The sequence below is a fragment of the Chinchilla lanigera genome, unplaced genomic scaffold (genome assembly GCF_000276665.1).
Source record: "Chinchilla lanigera isolate Chin_1 unplaced genomic scaffold, ChiLan1.0 scaffold00078, whole genome shotgun sequence".
Classification (NCBI taxonomy): domain Eukaryota; kingdom Metazoa; phylum Chordata; class Mammalia; order Rodentia; family Chinchillidae; genus Chinchilla; species Chinchilla lanigera.
In genome coordinates this window covers 5,405,576-5,424,828 of record NW_004955479.1, presented here as the reverse complement: position 1 = coordinate 5,424,828, position 19,253 = coordinate 5,405,576, and the positions used below count along the sequence as shown (strand labels likewise).

Sequence of the window (19,253 nt, the reverse complement as noted above, 5' to 3'; positions counted from 1 at the left end):
GGGAAAGACCTTTTTCATCGAAAGTTAAAAGATTTACGGTTATGAGAGCTTTTGTTAGCAGTTCATCTGGCGTGCTCCAGGGCTGTAATTCCCCCTTTTTTAAATAAAGTTTTGAGTGTTTGGTGAGTTCTTTCTGATAGCTTGTCCTTGAGGATTGTAGGGAATGCCATGATGTAAGGTTATGTTGTATTTGGCACATGTGTTTTTAAAAGTTTGACTGGTATAACATGGTCCGTTATCTGTTTTTAGGTCCCAAGGGACCCCTAGCATGAGAATGGTCTTTTCTAGAGCGCGTGAGACATGTTGTGCCATTTCTCTCATTATGGCTATAGCCATGGTAGCTCCAGAGAAAGCATCTTTGGCTACATGAATGTATTTTAATTTACCAAATGGGGGAAAATGGGTGACATCAATTTGCCATCTGGCATTGGGACAGAGTCCTCAGGGGTTTACTCCCTGAGGTTGGAGTGGGCGAAGTGGGAGAAAGGGGGCACACGTAGAGCAACTACGGACCAGATGTTTACATGTAGCTTTAGGGACCTCTGGGAGAAGCTGATGAATGGCTTTGGCTGATAAGTGAAACCTAGAATGAAGTGTTTTTGCTTGCAAGAGTAGGTCAGACAGGGCTGTTTGTATAGCTTGAATAGAGACTAGGCTGTCAGCTAGTTGGTTTCCTTTGGCAAGGGGACCAGGAAGTCCCATATGGGATCTGAGGTGTTGTATATACCAAGGGTGTTTTCTATGCTGAAGGGTGTTTTGTAAGGTTTTTAAGGCTTTATCTAATATAATATTCTTTTGTTTTAAGATGGCATGTGGGATGACATGGCATATCTGTACTACATATTGGCTATCAGAGAAAATGTTGATGTAAATTTACAGGAAACATATCATTAATCTCGGTTTCCCATTGTTTCTAATTTTTTGCTTGACTGTCTCTGATTTTGCATAATCCTTCGTAATAATCACCCCATTGTTGGGATGGTTGTGCTTTAAAATCTCTTTCTGTATGATATCCATCCCATGGATTTTTAGGGTGTGATGTCTGAGTAGTGCCAGCAGGTGGCGCTGCAGGATAAGCCGGAGGCTCATCCCAGTTAACTTCCGCCTTCATCATGGGACAGGGCTTATTGTGTGACGAAGAGGAAGTAGCTCCCGGTGGTGAGTTTTTGATCGGTGCCATCATGGGTGGAGGATTTTTACTCGGAGCCATCTTTGGCTCTTGTTTTAAAGAAGCGAGTGAGGGGTATATATTGCGTGATTTCGGCAGGCGAGTCAAGGGTTTTATATCCTCTGGCTCCGGGGTTTCTTTGGCATTTGGTTCGGATGGGAGGGGCACCGACAGGGAGAGGTCTTTCTCGAGCTGTTCCACGAGGGAAGACTCCGCATCGGCGGCTGCCGCAGCACACGCAGCAGAGTCCGCCAGGAGAGAGATGGCTTCCAAATCCTCCCCAGTAATGCTTTCCGAGCCTGTTAAGCAAGCCCTGATAGTAAGTAAGACAGGCAGGAGCCCTACAGGAAGGATTTTCCCCCCTTCATGTTGTTCTGCCGTTTGGACCTGCTGGATAAGGAGTGACCGTGTCTGCGGGTCCCACAGATTAGCAGTTTTGAGCCAAGGATTAAAGGGAAGGAGAATTCCCCAGTACTGGCAGAGGGTCTTATAAGAAATTTTACAATGTCTAGCCTGTAAGAGAGCAGCAAGTGCCCGTGCCTGCGGGTGCTGGTCCTTACGAAGCACGGGGCCCATGATGTGGGCGGGGGCCATTTACTGACTCCCGGGGGGCCCGCAGGGTCCCTGTTCCAGGTGCCGCTTGAGGTTGAACCTCCTTGGGTCGAGGGACCTGGGCCTGTGGTAAGCCGCGACACGGTGCAAAGAAGACACCAGAGACCCGGCTGATGGCGCAGATCCGGTTTATTGCGGAAGTACCAGGCATTTTATTGAGCAGGCTGGAGGCGTGGCAGTGGAGGCGGGCTAGGGGCGTGGTTTGGAGGCGGTACTTTTGGCCGGGGGCTGTGCAGAAGTAAGAGGTCAGAGCGGGACAGCCTAGGCAGGGCGACTCACTCGGTGTGCCCAGGACATGACGAGTCTGAGTGTGCTCAGACCTGCTCCTCTGCCACGGCAGTCAGCCAGACCTCTGGACCTCTCTTTCCCACAGTTGGTCACTGACTCTCACCAGTTAGGAACTAAAGTCATCTAGAGGATAAAAAAGTACATTTATTTTTGGCTTCTGAATTCTCAACTAAATATTACAGTCTTGATGAGTTTCCCTACTTTTACACAATGATAAGTACAGTGCAATTATTAGTTCCAGAAATCTGTTTTAATTCCCATCTTTAATTAAAATTTAGCAAGAAAAATGAAGCCATTTTTAGTCATTTACCCAAAAAAGTACATAACTGTATATTGACACAAGTCCATCCTTGCCCCTATATTTAGCTCTAGTAAATTGAGGTGGAAGTAATATATTTCAAACATTGCAGGTATCCACCACTTTGAGGTCTGCTCTTGATATGTGTCACACCGGAAGGACTGGAATGACAGCCAACATGGCAGACTCGAAGAGTTCAATTGGCCGTGATCGAGAGGACTGACAGAAAACAAAGTATTCTGAAGTGGGGGAGGAGATTACACCATGAAATGGAAACATTAACAGTAAGGGTGATCTATGTAGATGAATCTAAACACCTGGATAATTGAAAAGGGGAAGCCCAGCTGCCACAGCCTGTCTGAACAGCTCTACAGCCACCTCCCTGGGGAGCAGCCATCATGATAGTGTCACAAATAGCCAAGGACCCGATCTAGTGGCGCAATGCCTGGACTCCGGGGACAGACTCTGTATATGTTGGCCCTTACCAGTCATGGTTCTCCTCCTAACATGGGGAAAGCTGCATTCCTGTGGTGTGCTCTCCAGACTCACCAAGGATAAAGAGGCCATCCCCCACCCAACCCAGACTCTGGCCAGAGAAAGGGGAAACCAGTGAATGACACCTTTGCCCACTCTGCTCAGAGTTAGCCCAGCTCATGTGCCCGCCCACCCCTGGAATCCACCCTGCGTTCCCTGCCAGCGGGGTCTGAGTGTGGCTGCTGGAATCAGACTGCAAATGAGAAAAAGGGAGTATCTGGACACATGCTGTGTGCTATAGCGGTCACAAAGGAATTGTGTATGTTCTATTTTCTTTCGGGAGTTCAGGATTCAGGTACCCAATAAATTTGGCTCTTTGTTGCTCTCTTTTTTGTGTGCTGTGATGTAGTTATTTTCTCATCTCTTCTCACCTTATTCCTCTCCTTCAATTCTAGCATCTGTTGCAACACTATTTTCTTGATTTTTACTTGTTTTACTCACTTTATAAATTCTTCCTTCCAAATTCATTTTTTCCCTATATTTTGATTGCCCGCAGACATTCCCATCTGTTATAGTTTACATCTAGATATCCCCCCAAAGCCTCATATGCACCTTGCAGAAAAATACTTATGGAGTCTAAATTTTATTGATGGACTTTATTGATTGGGTTTCACTTTCAAATTCTTAGCTACTCCGTAGTGAGGTTTTTGTGGCTGTGACAAAATACCCAACATAAATCAGCTTGAGGGGGGATGATTTATTCTGGCTCACAATTTGAGGTTTCAGTCCATGGTCGCTTGGCTCTGCTGTTTCTGGGCTGTGGTGGGGTAGATCATGGAGTTATGAAGAGCACTGCTCACCTTATGGTGGACGGGAAGCAGAGAAAAAGAACCAGAGATGGAAAGGGATCAGGGAGCAGATACAGTGTCCAATGTCATAGCCATGTGACCCAGTCCCTTCCACTAGACTCCCACATCCTAAATTCACATTACTTCCCAGTCATGCCATCAGGTCATTATCCCATCACTTAATCCGCTAGTCCCTAAGGGAGTTAAAGCCTTTCTGATCCCATCGTCTTGCCCAAGTCCCACATCTGAACACAGGAGACTTGGGGAGGGGCATTTTAGATCATACTATATGTCAAATTTTAATATTGTCAAAATGTCAGTATCTTAATGATTGTGTTGAAACACTCTTGGCAGTTTTACAAATGAAAAAGTGCACATTTTAGTTTCTGCACTCTAAAGAATAAGGATAAGCTGTGGAGTCCTGGAATACCACTTTTGAACTCAGAATTTAGAGTTCATATAAAATTGAAGGCTATGTTTGTCAGGTTCAAAGGCTGTCTTAGTCACTTCCCTATTCCTGGGACACAATGTCTGACACCCACACCTTCAGTAGGAGTAGTTTATTTTGGCTCATGTGTTCAGTCTATTGTCTCTGACTCCAAGATAGGACAGCACGGCAGATGGGGATAGCAGAAGAAAAGCTGCTAAAGGCATGGCAACCCAGAAGCAGAAAGAAAAGGGAGGAGCTAGGTCAGAAGACACACCCTTCTGGGTCAAGGCCCCAGTGACCCGTTCCTCCAACCAGACCTTACCTTCTAACAGCAGCTTAGCTACACCTTCCCTATAGTCCAATCAACACTCTTCCAAAAGCCCTGCCTATTAGTGCTTAAGCCTTTGGAGAACATCTAGAGACAAGCAGTAACAAAGGGATCCAATATTTACCAGGGATAGTGAGTCAAGAAGAACTTTCAAAAATAACCTTTCAGAGAGTTGTTCCCATCAGATAGTTTCCAAAGCATGTTTTAGGGGCCACGGGTACAGCTCAGTGGCACAGTGCCTTCCTGGCAAGCATGAGGTCCTGAATTCGATTCCCAGTACCAAAAATAAAGAAATAAAAGTATGTTTTAAAGCTAGTTGTTCATTTTAGCTAATATGTAGAATCACTACAGAACTCACTGAGAAGCAAAATATTAACAAATAACAGAACAAAACATTAACAAAAATATTGTTTTTCTATTACTTTGACTCTATCAGGCAAATATTTAGAAATGGGCATAATATCATTCATATTATGTATCCACAGAAGCAGAGGGTGATAGAGAATTCCCAGTCTAAAGTCACTTCAAATTAAATGTTTCAAAATTAATATTCTTTGGGGAAAGAGAATACATTCACCCATGATAGCTGAAGAACTGAATCAGAAACTTGTCAAATTGGCAATCAATAGCAATTGTACTGCAACAGTTTCAACTTTTTATCATATTATATTGTAGAGTACAAACTCATGGGTGTCTACACTGACTTTACACAGAAACACGATGGAAAAGAGACAGCCCCAAATCAGACTCCTCCGAGGCAGGGTGAAATATATGCCTAGTAAATGCTCACGTAACAATCTAGTCACAAAATGCTACATGCTCATGTGTCCTCTTCTGCAATAGTAGGTCAGATGACACCTAAAGATCACTATCACTTTGTCAATAGCCAATATATAACAAATTTCAGAAATTATCATGACTACTGGTCTATTAAATAAAAATTAGCATATTTGCAAGTATTTCTGTCTTTGTAGCCTTTTACTTTTTATTTTGTCCTACACACCTACATTAGCTATAGTTTTCCTATCAGTCATCTTGGCATTGGCATTGTTCTTACACATATTAAGAATACAACAATTAGTTTTGGAACTAGTATATTAATAATAGATAGATAGATAGATAGATATTATAGTCACTGCAAAGGCTTCTGAGTATGTGCAGTGTTGCGGGTTGAACTAGGGCCTCATACATGCTAGGCAAGCATTCTATCACTGAGCTAAACCCCTAACCCTTAAGGCATTTTTTTAAACTCACCTCTGTTATATCTTCATTACTACTTACTAAATATCATTCAATAACTTTTGGTAATCTCTTAGTGAATGTCTGCTTTCTTCTAACAAAATTGGATATGTCTACAATTTACACAGTGGTTGCCTTTATTTTCTATTAAAATTTATCTTCAAACACCAATTGTTCCATTAAAAAATATCTTCTCTTCTAAGTTTGGGACTCAATCCTCTGTCAAGCAGATAGGCTTTGTAAGACAAATGGCAGTTTAGCTATACAGTCTGTGCTCAACTAAATAATTCTGAAGCCAGTCATTACTCCTTTGGTACTCTCTGTTAACTCGCTGAGCAGACTCATATTCTTAGAACTCTACAGTTTTTACATTATACGTTTATACCACATTCTGTGGACAGTTTTTATTTATAAGGTACTATAAGTCCTACCAGTATGCAAATTCTTTTTTTTATACCAGGAATCGAACTCATGACCTCAAGCTTGCCAGGCAAGTGCTTATGACACTAAGCTATATCCCCAGCAGCAAATTCTTGAAGAGCTGGAACTCTATGTAATTCTCTCTGTAATTCAGATACCAAACTAATATCCGATAAACATAATGGATTAAAATGGAAATACATTTTGATTCTGCAAGCCTAATTATAAATACATGTGTATTTTATTTAAAATTTTCTGCCAAATTTGTATTTCCATTTGGTGGTCTATTTTGAAACCAGGTACAGACCTTTATTAGGACAGTGAACTCCTGAAGTATATATACAATTTTGGGGGCAGACTCTCTTCTTTCTCCCTCTCTCTCTCCCTCTTTCTCTTTCTCTCTCTCTCTCTCAATATATATATTGAGAGATACACATATATATCCTCATTATTATATATACACACATATATATCCTCATTTTATATATATATATATGTGTGTGTGTGTGTGTGTGTGTGTGTGTGTGTTTAGGGACAGAAAAACACGGCAGGTCTAATCCCCAGTACAATCCCCAGTGTGTAGAAGTACTACAGACTTCTATATTACAGTAAATACCACATTCAATGGTTCATCTTTTGGAAATTCCTTCTGTCTCATAATACCCAAAGTCGTTAAGGCAACTTGCACATCATTATTTCAGGAAGTGCTGACACCCCCAACTTTTTCTGAATGTTAGAACATGATAAGGTTATCATAGCATTGCAACACACTATGCTGTAATTTTCCATATTTAATTTCTGTCACTTTCAAACAAAAAATTCACTAATGGCAAGAAGCATGCTACTTCACCTTGAAACTGTGACACTGAGTACCAAGCCTGGTAGAGAATCAGCACTCAATGCCCTGCATCAGTGGTGGCCATGTGTGGCACATGTGCCATAGTGAGCAGGCAGAGCCGTCCGTCAGCACACAAGCCAAGTCACCCCAGTAGCCCCCAGACACTCAGGTCTAGTTGCAGTGCTGGCACTTTGTGATAAAGAAGCGGGTTTGGGATTGCAGTTTGGGTACTCAGTCTCTAAAAGTTTCACCATCACTGCGTGTGAAGGATGTGAATGGCCAAGTAAATGGATTCTTAGATAAAATAAAGCATTTTAGGTGCATGAAATGGAAACTTGATGATTAAGAGTGAAAAAAATGTGTACTTCATAGATGTGAATTCTGAAAATATATTAAATCATGTACAAAAATAGGAGTAATCATTTTTTTAGCTTCCTTTTTCATAAAACTCTTCCAAGACGAGATAGTTAAAAATTATAGTTCTGTGACACAGACTATACAGTTGGAATATCACATTTTAAAGGACAAAAGTTTTCACCTTAACATTTTAACTTTTAAATAAATTGCAAACTACTAATAAAGACATTCATTTGCAGTAATTTGGTTTTATTCAAATCTTCATTCCTTGTAGGAGGAAACGTAGGCCTTATAATGTCTTCAGTAGAAAAATGTGTATTTTGCTTTAAAATTTCAAAAAATGTTGATTCCTTGTGCAATGATATCCAGTTGGATGAGATGATGTCCCATTTTGTATTTTTGAGTGGCCCTGAGCCTATAGTAAGTATTTCCAGTGCTGTGAGAACATAGAGAAAGGTAAGAGGGACCAGGTGAGACCTTTTGGAAGAAGATGTACGGACAGCATAGCAGATGAGGTGATGTCCCACAAACTGTCTTCATTTGTATGTGAGTCATCTGAGACAGAAGTCCCATCACCACCACTGGTTTGAAAGTCTAAAAGGGCATCTATACAAATGTTGTTAACAGTGCACACATTAATAGAACGGATATTGTGTATATCAAGTCTATCCTTGCAATCCACGTTGCTATAACAGCTGCAATGAAAATTTCTGGAAAATTCCTGCAGGTCTTCAAGTGAGGGTTTTCCATGTACTACAAACTTCCCATTTTGCCCAAGTTCAATATCAAAATTTGTTGGGTTTAGGTGAAGATAGTTACTTGTATCCCAGTGTTTCCTTGTGCAAATTCCTTGCTCCTTGCAAAGCACTTGGCTACACATTTTGGCTGCTAGAGTGACATTGATCATGTAAGGCATGAGTATATTCTTCATGAAGTTTTCTAGTTCCAGACAAGTTTTCTGTAAAATTATAAAATGTTCAACATATCAGTGCATGAATATGTTAAATTGTTTATTTAAATAAGCAATTATTAAAGAAGAACAAAACAATGGGCACACCAAGAGATAGGAAATATGTAATCTTTTTAGCCTTAACAAGCAAAATTATTCCAGTTTTTCTAACAATGTTTCAGGGGTCGGGGTACAGTTCAGTGGCACAGTGCTTACCTGGCAAGCACAAGGTTGAGAGTTTGATTCCCAGTACAAAACACAAAACAAAGCGAACACTGTTTTACATCTCATTTCATGCCACTGAATAATATATCACTTGAGGTTTAACATACCCTAGCCTATCTTCCTCAATTATTTATATATCAATCAAGGGAATAGAATGGTTCATATTAGAATATGGCCTCTAGGGTCTGTTTGCCCTGATCAATTTTCTGGTCTCAGTGATAAAGACCTATGTGAATCACTGGGAACCACTCCAACCCTCTAAACCTTAGTTTTCTCCCTGAGTGACCTTAGCACATCAGTTAACTTGGTTATGCTTCAGATTCATCACTTCTACAATAAGGATAATTTTGGAGCCCACCTCATAGGTTAAAAAAAGAAAGATAAAATGAATACAAAAATCTTTTTAATACAGGGCCTAGCATAACTTCTGTAAACCTCAATGAATTATAAATCAATGTAATAAGCATTACATACATCAGACAAGCTTAAACAACATTGAAAAGAATTCTAAGTCAAAAGTTTAATGTACAGTATATATTAAAGGTTAAGTATAATCAAATTACATGTAAACAATGGCACAAGTGGCAAGGTATTCTAGATGAATACAAGTGGCAAGGTATTCTAGATGAATAATTGTTCACACAATTGGCAAGGTATTCTAGATGAATAATTGAAACAATTAATGCTGAGTCCAGTGTGTTCTGAAACATGAACACTACTTAGAAAAACATTGAAGACAATTTAACAGCTCAGCTGAGTTGGCTGGCTGTTCTCACCTCTCTTCAAACCAGAGGAAGGTATGGCTGGCACGCCAAGGAATCTAAGTAGTTCTCATCGTAATCTATTTCTCTTTACCTTCCCTGATGTGATGCCATCTACTGCTGCCATAATAATGGCCGCCCAAAGATGCCTGCTCAGACCTTTACCCGCTAGAAGCTATGATTCTGTTAGCTTATATGGCATAAGGAAGTATGCAGATATGATTGAGGACATGTACGTGACAAAAAAAGGTTGTCCTGAATGATCTGGGAGGTCTCATTCCAACTATGCACATCCTTCAAAATACAGAAACATTTCCAGTTGGGTTAGAAAGATGACATAAAGCGGGAAGAGAGATTCAAAGTGTAAGAGGGATTTAGCTCACCATTGTTAATTTTTTTTATTTTAAAAATAAAAGGAGGAAAACATTAACAGACAGACAACCTTTTACACAATAGCAGAAGAACAGTACAGACAATACAGAGTTACAAACAAAGTGGTAGGAAATTAACAACGCTTGTTGTATTATGTACTGGTATCTTCAAAGTGGTTTCTCATGAAAACAGACATATGCAATATTGATCAGTCAAGGACTCACTGACAGTTTCTTTCAGCAAAGAAATAGAAGACAGTAGATCAACTATGCTAACTATCCTGTATATACGTACATACAAAATTTCTCCTTCTTTCCCTTCTCTTTTCCCACATCCCAGTTGCCCTTTACCCTTGAGCATTATCCTTTCAGTTCACAATGTCTATCATATCTCTGAGTTTAAATTAACTCTTTCAGGTTTTACACTAGTGAGACAATGTGGTGCTTGCACATGCAGGTCTGATTTATTTCACTTATGAGTAGGGTCTCTAGTTGTGACCATTTACCTATAAAGTCCTCGAGTTTATCTTTCTTTATAGCTGAGTAATATTGCCTTATATAAAGGTGCCACAATTTTCTTATCCAATCCTCGGTGGATGGACATTTGGGATGCTTCCACAATTTAGCAATTACAAATTGTGCTGCTATGAACAGGGGTGCACATATATCACTGTGATATGATGTTTTTAGATCTTCTGGGAAAATACCCAGAAGGGGAATAGCTACTGTTGTTAATTCTGAAGACAGAAGACAAGGGCCAGGAGCTAAAGAATGTGGGGGCCTCCACGAGATAGAAATGAACGTTAACCAACAACCAGTGAGATAACTGAGAGCACATTGCTGCAAGCACAGCTGAATCTGCGAACAACCCAAATGAGCAGGTGAAGAATCTCTCTTAGGAAGGAATACAGCCTACTGACAATCTTTAATTTAGCCCATTGAGACCCGTGTGAAACTCTACCTACAGAATCATGCAAATATATGTAAATATATTTACATGTAAATATATTTCTATATTTTATATATTAATATATGTTTATATGTATTTTAAGTCACTAAGTTTGCTGCTGCTATTATGGAACCAATGGAAAACTAAAACACAATCTGTCTTCTTAACCTTCAGAGGCTTTGTATTGAATGTGAGATAAAATTCAACTTCTCTTGACTTGCATATAGCAGTCTGACACTGTCTAACCCTTCCTATCTCTTGGACAACCCTCTCATACCCACTCTCCTTGGACATAGTAGTTCTTTCACTAACATACCAGGTTCATTTTAAACCACACTACTCTACCCTTAGCTGGGAATGCGCCTCCCAATTCTTAACATGGTTCGCTCCATCTTGTCATTCGGATGGTGCTTTAACTAGACGGTGCCCTCCCAGATATATTTTTCCTATCAATCCACACCTCTATATTAATTCCCTGTATAGTAATTAGCAAATCAAATATTTCCCTTATTTATGTACTTTTGGAGCACTCAAATTCTAAAAATGCATTCACTTTGTCAGTATTCTTTAATATTGCATTCCTAACCAAGATGAGAATTTATACCAAGTTTACATGACATTACAGCTGCTTTCTCAAATCCCCAGTTTTAACAGTTTTGTTTGGCATCAGCCAAAACAAGGACTGATAAAAAATGAGAATAATTTAAGAATCATTAGCCTACATAAAATACAGTCTATAGAAAGATCTAAAAGTTTCTGCCTAGTTGATAGGCCAGGCATGTAACATTAAATATCATGATGTAAATTCTTCTGCCATGGCCAATTTGATGTTATCAATATGACACCATTCAATGACAAATTGAGAGTTGAATACATCACCAGTGTACAGTAGGGTAGTGTGATGTTGCATGCCAACCATTACATAGTATTTCTATTTATAAAGATACAATAGATATAAATAACTGCAAAACACATATAATAAAATGAAATAAAGAAATGGATTTATTTTGAGTATCTATTACCTTTGCTTTTAAACATCATGTATTTTTGTATATGTTTTGATGATTAAATTTTTAATAATGGCTATGTTTAACAACTGCCTTAAAAAATTCCTATTTAACAGTCAAGTATCACAAGCTAGGGTCAATAGAACTGGCTCCATCACATTATTAAATCTAATAAAAAAGAGTGGAAGGAAATGACTCACTTAACACTTGCTCCATTAACTGCAGAAAAACCCACAATTACCCATTTTTCAAGCTCTTTGTGAATAGGAGGTAACATAAGAAGTGATCCATGGGTCTATTGGTTATGTGTGACATAGATAAAAAGGGGAAATCTTGAGAGTATTAATATTTAAAATAATCAAAATTTGAAAAACACAATCTGTATAACACACAATCTATAAGGGGCAGTATCAATGCAGTGACATTAAACAGAGGAAAGTTAAAGTTGAAGGACTATCCCTAAGTGATTTAGGAACTGTTCTGGTTTAGAACTAAGAAGTCCCCAAAAGTCTAACACGTTCAGAAGCAAAGTTCTTGGACAGTGACTGACTCATGGGGGTGCTCGACTCAGCAGTGCATTAACCCACTGGGGAGTTTATGGCTGAATGTGCTGTTAGTGGCTGTGAGGTCTGGTGAGAAGGAAGGAGCTGGTGACTGTCCGTGTTCCTTTGGAGAATTTCTCTCTCTTCTCTCTCTCTCTCTTTCTCCTCTCTCTCTGTCTCTCTCTGTCTCTCTCTGTCTCTGTGTCTCTGTCTCTGTCTCTGTCTCTCTCTCTCTCTTCTGCTGCCACGAGGTGAACATCTTTGCTCTGCCATGCCCTTCTATCATGACGTTTCTGTCTTGGAGCCAACTAACCCTGGACTGACACCTCTGAAACCATAAGTCAAAATGGACTCTTCTTTTACATTGCAAGAGTCAGGTATTTTTTTGTCAGCAACAAGAAAGAGACTAATGCAAGAGGCATAGTAAAAAAATGTAAATCTCGAGTTAAAGCGATATTAAAAAACAAGTGGACTCTTAAGTGATATGTCACATCATCCTACTCATTGTGGAATGACTGATTCATTCCTTGTCAGAGTGAAAGTGCAATTCTCAGAGTGTTTTTTTTTTAAGGAAGGAGCACAGAATGTTTCTGAATGCTTCCATTATGGAATTAACAGCATCCCTGAGGAAGTAGTTTATGGATTTGGAAAAATAGCTATTAAAAATTGAGATAAAACTGATGAGAAGTATAACTTTAAGATAATTTTCTTACATACATGATTTTAACAAAAGTTATATAATTTTCTCTGAATTTATATTTTATCTCTTTTTTGTATTGGCTATCAAACCAGAGACAATATGATTATGCAAAATTGGTAGAAGGTATGTGATTACCTAGAATGAATTTCACAAATCTGACTCTTTTAAGCACTTTTAAATTAAGAATCTTGCTAGTCTTTCTAAAGGACAAGAGACAGACATACTTCTCTTCAAAAGGTCTCTTCCAGCAGTAAAGAAGTAAGACTCTTTTTTACAAGTCCTAAGGTGAGGGCCCTGGGCCATAACATTCTCCATAACATATTCATCACTAATATTTCCACAGCCATCAGAGAAAATAGAGTTGAGCTCCAATCTAGCAATGTCTTTATAGAGCTTTACTCTTTCAGTGATTCAGCTGGCTGAAGAAGAAGGGGCAAAGACCTCATCTGGAGAATTAAATAGTGAAAATAAAGAGATCTTTATTCTCTGACATCAAAACCATTTCAGAAAAGTAAGATTGCAGATATTCTTTGCTACTTTAAGTCATGTGGTCCAAAGAATTTGAATTAATCTCACTGAATTTCTGACTTCTCCCTGGAAAATAAGTGAAATATTTTCTGCCTTAAAACCCAGCCAAACAAATCCAAGGTGTTTTGATTCAGCCAATATTAACTTAACACCTATTACTATGTACCAATCATAGTACTTATTTTCTTATTTAACACCAAAATAATCCCAGAAAACATTACAGGTACATACTTTCATCTATTTCCTACCAGTGGGACTTACCATACTTCGTGCTAAACTAAGACTTCCCCATATTATTATTCCAGAGACACCTAGAGGAACAGTTTCGCCAATTGTATGCACAAGATCATCCTGGCAAATGTGATAGAAAGTTAACAGAGGGGAAGAAAATTAAAGTCTTATACAGAGGACAGTAATACCAAAGCTAAGCATTTGGATCCAATAATAATTTAAATATTTCTACACTATTTCTATTTTTAAGTAGTCCCTTTCCTTACTATAAAAATATGGAAACTATCATTGCTTTTATTATTTCTTTAAACAAAAAAGAAGGCTACAAAGAAAAAAAGAAACGGTGCTAATGCATTACATACGCTACTTAATTCTTCATAGTTGCTAATGCATGCTTATATCTGGTAATCTGAACAACTAATTTGAAGACAACAATATGCAACATAACAACCATTGTTGAATTCCTACCATCTTGTTTGGTGAAACTGTATTGTTTATAAGTTTTTGTTATTATTTTTCATTCTCTTTAGTGGTTCAATTCATCTTGCAATCTTACATCTGGTAATCTGACCAACTTCAATGAAGATAAAAATATTTAATATAACAACTGTATATATAGTCTAACACTGTTAATCCTTATCACTTTGTTCTGAAACCCTGTACCATTCTTAGTGTTTCTGCTTTGTTTTGTTTTTGTCTATGCTGTTGGCATATTGCTATTGTTCTTTTTTTTTCAATTCTCTTTAAAATTAAGAAAAAGATTACATGGCTACATTAGAGATTAAAAATATTCTTGTTTTGATTCAAATAATGACACAGAACTACTTGTGTGCACGTTCCTAAATATTAAAAGCTAAATTTCACTAACTTCAGAATGGTATTAAATTCCACTAAACATTATTTATGGACATTATATCATAGTTGTCATACTTTGATTTACTTACCAGCTCAAGGAATGTAGTAGTTGCATCACTAAAAACCAGGCGGACATATACAAAAATTGGAAGTGGATTTTTAGGATTAGGGATTTTCGAAACCCTGATGGACTCCTGTACACGACTACGGACATAGAGTGCACCAGTTGGAGAAGACCTTACCCGGGTGCTCAAATAAATAGATGGGTAAAGGGCAGTGCTTTCATTCCACAGCCAGAAGAGAGCATCGTTTCTTTTCTTCTCTACATCTGGGCAGTGACCATTGTAATTGGGTGTAGCGTAATGAGTATTGTAGCAATCGGGAAAAAGATAATAACCCCATAGACTATTTGGCCGAAGTTGTTTTCCCAATTTTAAAGTTTCTAGCATGAAATCCCTCCCTGTCCTCTCAAACTCGGCTTTGGCTACGGCGGTGGCGTGTGAGAGATTAAAGTGTGGATTTTGTTGCCTAACCAACTCGATAGACTTGTTCTTGTAAATATCCTTAGGCTTCCAGTTTCTCACCCAGGTGGGCCTCCACTCTTCCCAGTCAATGACAGCCAAGCCCACGCTATCTGTGGGCATGTAAAACAAGATGTCTTGCCTAGATTTGTCCAAGTGGTTTTGTAAGTTCATCATCTGGGGGAGTCCTCCATGTTCAATCACACCTGTGTGAGGATTTATGTAAGGATAGTAGCCAAGTCTATCAACATAATACAGTGTAATACTTTGCCCTGTGACATTTTTTCGGGGAGATCCTACTATAGAGAAGAAGCTCATATCTAGCGGCTGATTAGACATTCCTGTGCAAAATTCAGTTGGGGCATTCCAGACCCAGAGCAAAGGCACATTTGGGATAAGGGGGGGTGCCCTTCTATCTACAGCCAGGCAACATGAAATTAGAAGAAAAATGAATACTGTCTGCAATGCTCCACTGCACTCAACAAAACTTCCAAAAACGCTGTGTTTGAAAGTTAGTACTCCCATTAGAGGAACAGTTATGAGAAACACTTTTTCTTCTTATGCACTGGTTTTTCCAATATTTGTTGCACAATATGATTGCAAAAGAAGTGTAGCAGAATAAGGCCTCTCTGGTGGATAAAGAGTTGTAATAACTCTGTTGTTAAAATATTATTCTTCTTGTTTTGTATTTCAGGAATGTTTGGGAAGCTGCACCATCTGTAACTGGAAAGAAAAGAGTGCCCTGTTACGCTGCCTTGCTGTACCCAAGGTTGAAAGCATCACCACATTCTCAACTTTATGTTCAGGGAATTTAGCTCAATTTTAAAAGATAGAGTAACTACTATTGTGTTTACATCTATAAAAGTGTTTTCACTTGTATAATACAGGTTATATTATAGTTTACATTTGTCTCACGTTTCTCAATCATTACTGACCTTGCAATGAGGTGAATGTAACTATTTTTCCTTTTGCCTTCCCAGGCGTGCAGAAAGAGATACCAAACAATGCCTTAGAAAAAGCTCAATGAATAAAAATAAATTCCAGGTTGAACTTATTATTGTTTGTTGGTAACTGAAAGACCATCTTATAGTGGTCCGCCAAATATTAAAAATAACTTGCTATAGAATTGCAAAATTTTAGTTTCATAATTATTCTCTCTCTCTCTCTCTCTCTCTCTCTCTCTCTCTCTCTCTCTCACACACACACACACACACACACACACACACACACACACAGTACACAAGACAATAAGAGAAAAGTCACTTTTGCCAGAGTTATGAATAACTCAGAAGTTTGGTTGAAACAATTAAATCAATCAAAAACTGCTACCAAATGATAAGTCCAAGTACCCTTTGGAACACTGTTCACTAAAGCTCTTCCAGGACTGTGCTCTCATACTAAAGTCAAATAAAAGCATTTTACTGCTGTATATCTCCTACTAAAATAATTGGTTCTAGCCTAAGCCTGGCTTTTCAGTGGTGTTTGGTAACTGAGGCTGTATTGTTATTCTGATTGATACAAAGTGAAGTGTTATAGCAAGTTTTGTGGAACAGTAAAATATTTGAGACAAGGGCGAGAAATTACAGTGTCTATTATTCCAGCATCTATTACTGGTTTGTAAAAGTTACCTACAGGAAGAAATATTGAAATTTTTAAGAAGTAAATGTTTTCATCTTAAAGGTAAACTAAAGCCCTTCTTTTTAAATAGACTGTAGTAGTATACAGCTATGTGAAGGTACAAGAGAATCATATCAGCAGGTATGGTGGCACACACCTGTAATCCCAGCACTCGGGAGGCTGAGGCAGGAAGATTCTTGTGAGTTCAAGAGCAGCCTGGACTACAAAGGGAGCTCAAGGCCAGCCTGAACTGCGTAGCAAGTTGCCTCAAAAAGACAAAAAAAAAAAAAGACAAAAGAAAGACCAAAAACCCCCCAAGAAAATCATATCATTCTTCTCATCGATGATGCCCTTACCACAGCAAATTATCCATTCATTCCCCATTGCTGAAGAGTACTTTAAAAAGCATACCATAATAAAAATAAAATGAATTTTAAGAACAATTTGTAGTCTCATGTTTAAAGATAATGGATTTTTTTCCTTCATGTTAGAACAAGATAGAGTAGCTAAAGATTTTCATAGTTTAAATTCTTATGAATATCCTTATTTAGGATCAAAGATGTCTTTATCTAAAGCAGCATTAGGGGGAAAACAATTTCAAATATTAACTATCAACACTACCGATAACATGACAGTAGGAGAAGGAAATGTAATAAAGGATTAGCTCTCCCTAGATCCAGGGAAATATTCTAAGTTTATTGAAATTAACATTCAAATCTAAATAACACATAATCACATTAGAAAGGCATGGCCTTTTAAGGCAAAGCAAGTGTGTTTATTTATTTATTTATTTTTTGGTTTTTTTCCTGTACCGGGGATCGAACTCACGACCTTGGGCTTGCCGGGCAGGCGCTGTGCCACTGAGCTGAATCCCCAGCCCCGCAAGTGTGTTTATAAGACCTCTGCCCACCATGCACACTACCACCTTTGAAAATTGAACTTGAGACATTTTTAGGTAAATGGATGCACTTTATGTGAAATAAATCAGACCCACGTGTCTATCATATTTTTTCTCTTATATGAGGAGCAGAAAGGGCTAATAAGGACCACAATGGATGATAGATACTGGGAAGAAGGAAGAAAATGTTCGAGTGGGAAGAGGAACAAGGGAGGGGAAGGCAGAAGGGAAGGAAGGGGAAAGGAAAAAAAAAGTAGAAGAGAAAAATGGAAACAAAGTTTTTATAAATAAGGAAAGAAAGGTTGAAGGCAGGGAAGGCGAATGGGAAAAAAAGAAGAATCAAGATATATTATGTACAGGTACAAATTCCCTGTGATGATTGTGATTAATTTTTAAAAGAAACAAAACTGACTAGATGAAACCTTTCTCTCCTCTCTCTCTCACATACACACACACACACACACACACACACACACACACACACACACAGGGTACTGACTCCAAGGCTTTCTCATTGAGCTACAGCCCTGACACCCAACCCTTTTGTTTTATTCTGAGACAGGATCTTACTAGGTTGCTAAGTTGCCAAGTTGCCCAGCCTGGGCTCAAACTTACAATTGTTCTGCCTCAGCCTTCAAGACTGCTGCAATCCTGAGCTGTCATGCCTGGCAACACCTCTTTAAATCTCTGGGGAAAGCCTCAGCACACAGAGATGGGGCAAATCTAGATGCTTGTATCTACGGTGTCATCTTCCTTGTATTTAAAGCATTTGTTAGAGAAATTCATCTATTTGGAAAAACTTGACTAACTTAACCCCAGATAACATCTAATTCTAGCATCACTAATCTGAAAATAAAAATGCACAATGCTCAAAAATCTGAAACTTTTCTGTATACACTTGAAGTCAGGCCATGGAGTTTCGTTTCATGTACAAAATTATTTTAAAATATTGCATAAAACTAGCACCAGGCTATTTGTACCAGATGTATGTGTAGCATAAATTTCATGTCTGTTGGTGACCATCCCCAAGATACCTAATTCTGTAAATGCAGGTACTCCAAACTTTTATAAAAATATGAACTCTGGGAGACTTCCGGCCCCACGCATTTCAGATAAGGGATATTTAACCTGTATTCCTAAGATCTACACTCAATTTATATCCATTAAAGTCACCTCCTAAAAGTCTTTGTCCATAGTGTAGATAATTGTCCCTTAAAACACCCTAATGTCCCCAGTCCCCAAAATGGTACTTACCCAGAAGTCTGCTTTCCAAGGCAAGCCACCTCTGTTATCAGTACCTTCAAGAGAAGAAACAGGTGAGCGTCAATGTCTTCTTAAAGCACCGATAAGGCAATTGCATCCCTTTAAATCATTGGGTTTTTCTTTCAGAATAAATGTAGAAGCTTTAGAGCTGAGCACATCAGCATCCTGTTTAGATTAACTCTTACACGTTGTAATAGAATTTCATCACTGGGACACATGATAGTTAAATCTTTGAACCAGGAATCCCTTGTCTGAGGAAGTCAGAAATTATTTTGTAATAAAAATTATATGCTTAAGTGCAGACATTTCCATGTGTAGCAATCACCACAATGTATTATAAGTCTATGAAATAAGAAAATATAAAAACACTTCAATAAGAAAATATAAAAATTAATGTCAATACTCAGTGATAGAAGTGCTTAAATACTATATTTATATCATGGAGTTTAGGCAACACCAGAACTTCTCTAGTCTCTGTAAGACTAGAGAAGCAACATGTAAAGGTATTTCTTTTTTTTTTTTTTTTTTTGGTTTTT

At 38.4% G+C, this 19,253-nt stretch overlaps 1 protein-coding gene across 4 annotated transcripts in view; it reads right to left on the bottom strand.

Moving 5' to 3' along the window:
- Positions 1-7,528: 7,528 nt before the first annotated feature.
- Positions 7,529-19,253, bottom strand: part of LOC102016917 (hyaluronidase PH-20) — a 26,101-nt gene continuing 14,376 nt past the window's right edge. For 3 of the 4 annotated variants that reach the window (XM_005402341.1, XM_005402339.1, XM_005402340.2), the window contains 4 exons: positions 18,709-18,752; positions 14,508-15,662; positions 13,594-13,683; positions 7,529-8,258 (listed from right to left, as the gene is read on the bottom strand). In XM_005402341.1, coding sequence (XP_005402398.1) covers positions 7,716-8,258; positions 13,594-13,683; positions 14,508-15,464 — 1,590 coding nt within the window. In that variant the 5' untranslated portion in view covers positions 15,465-15,662; positions 18,709-18,752 and the 3' untranslated portion in view covers positions 7,529-7,715. The remainder of the gene's footprint in view (positions 8,259-13,593; positions 13,684-14,507; positions 15,663-18,708; positions 18,753-19,253) is intronic. The other variant, XM_005402342.1, reaches the window with a different exon arrangement.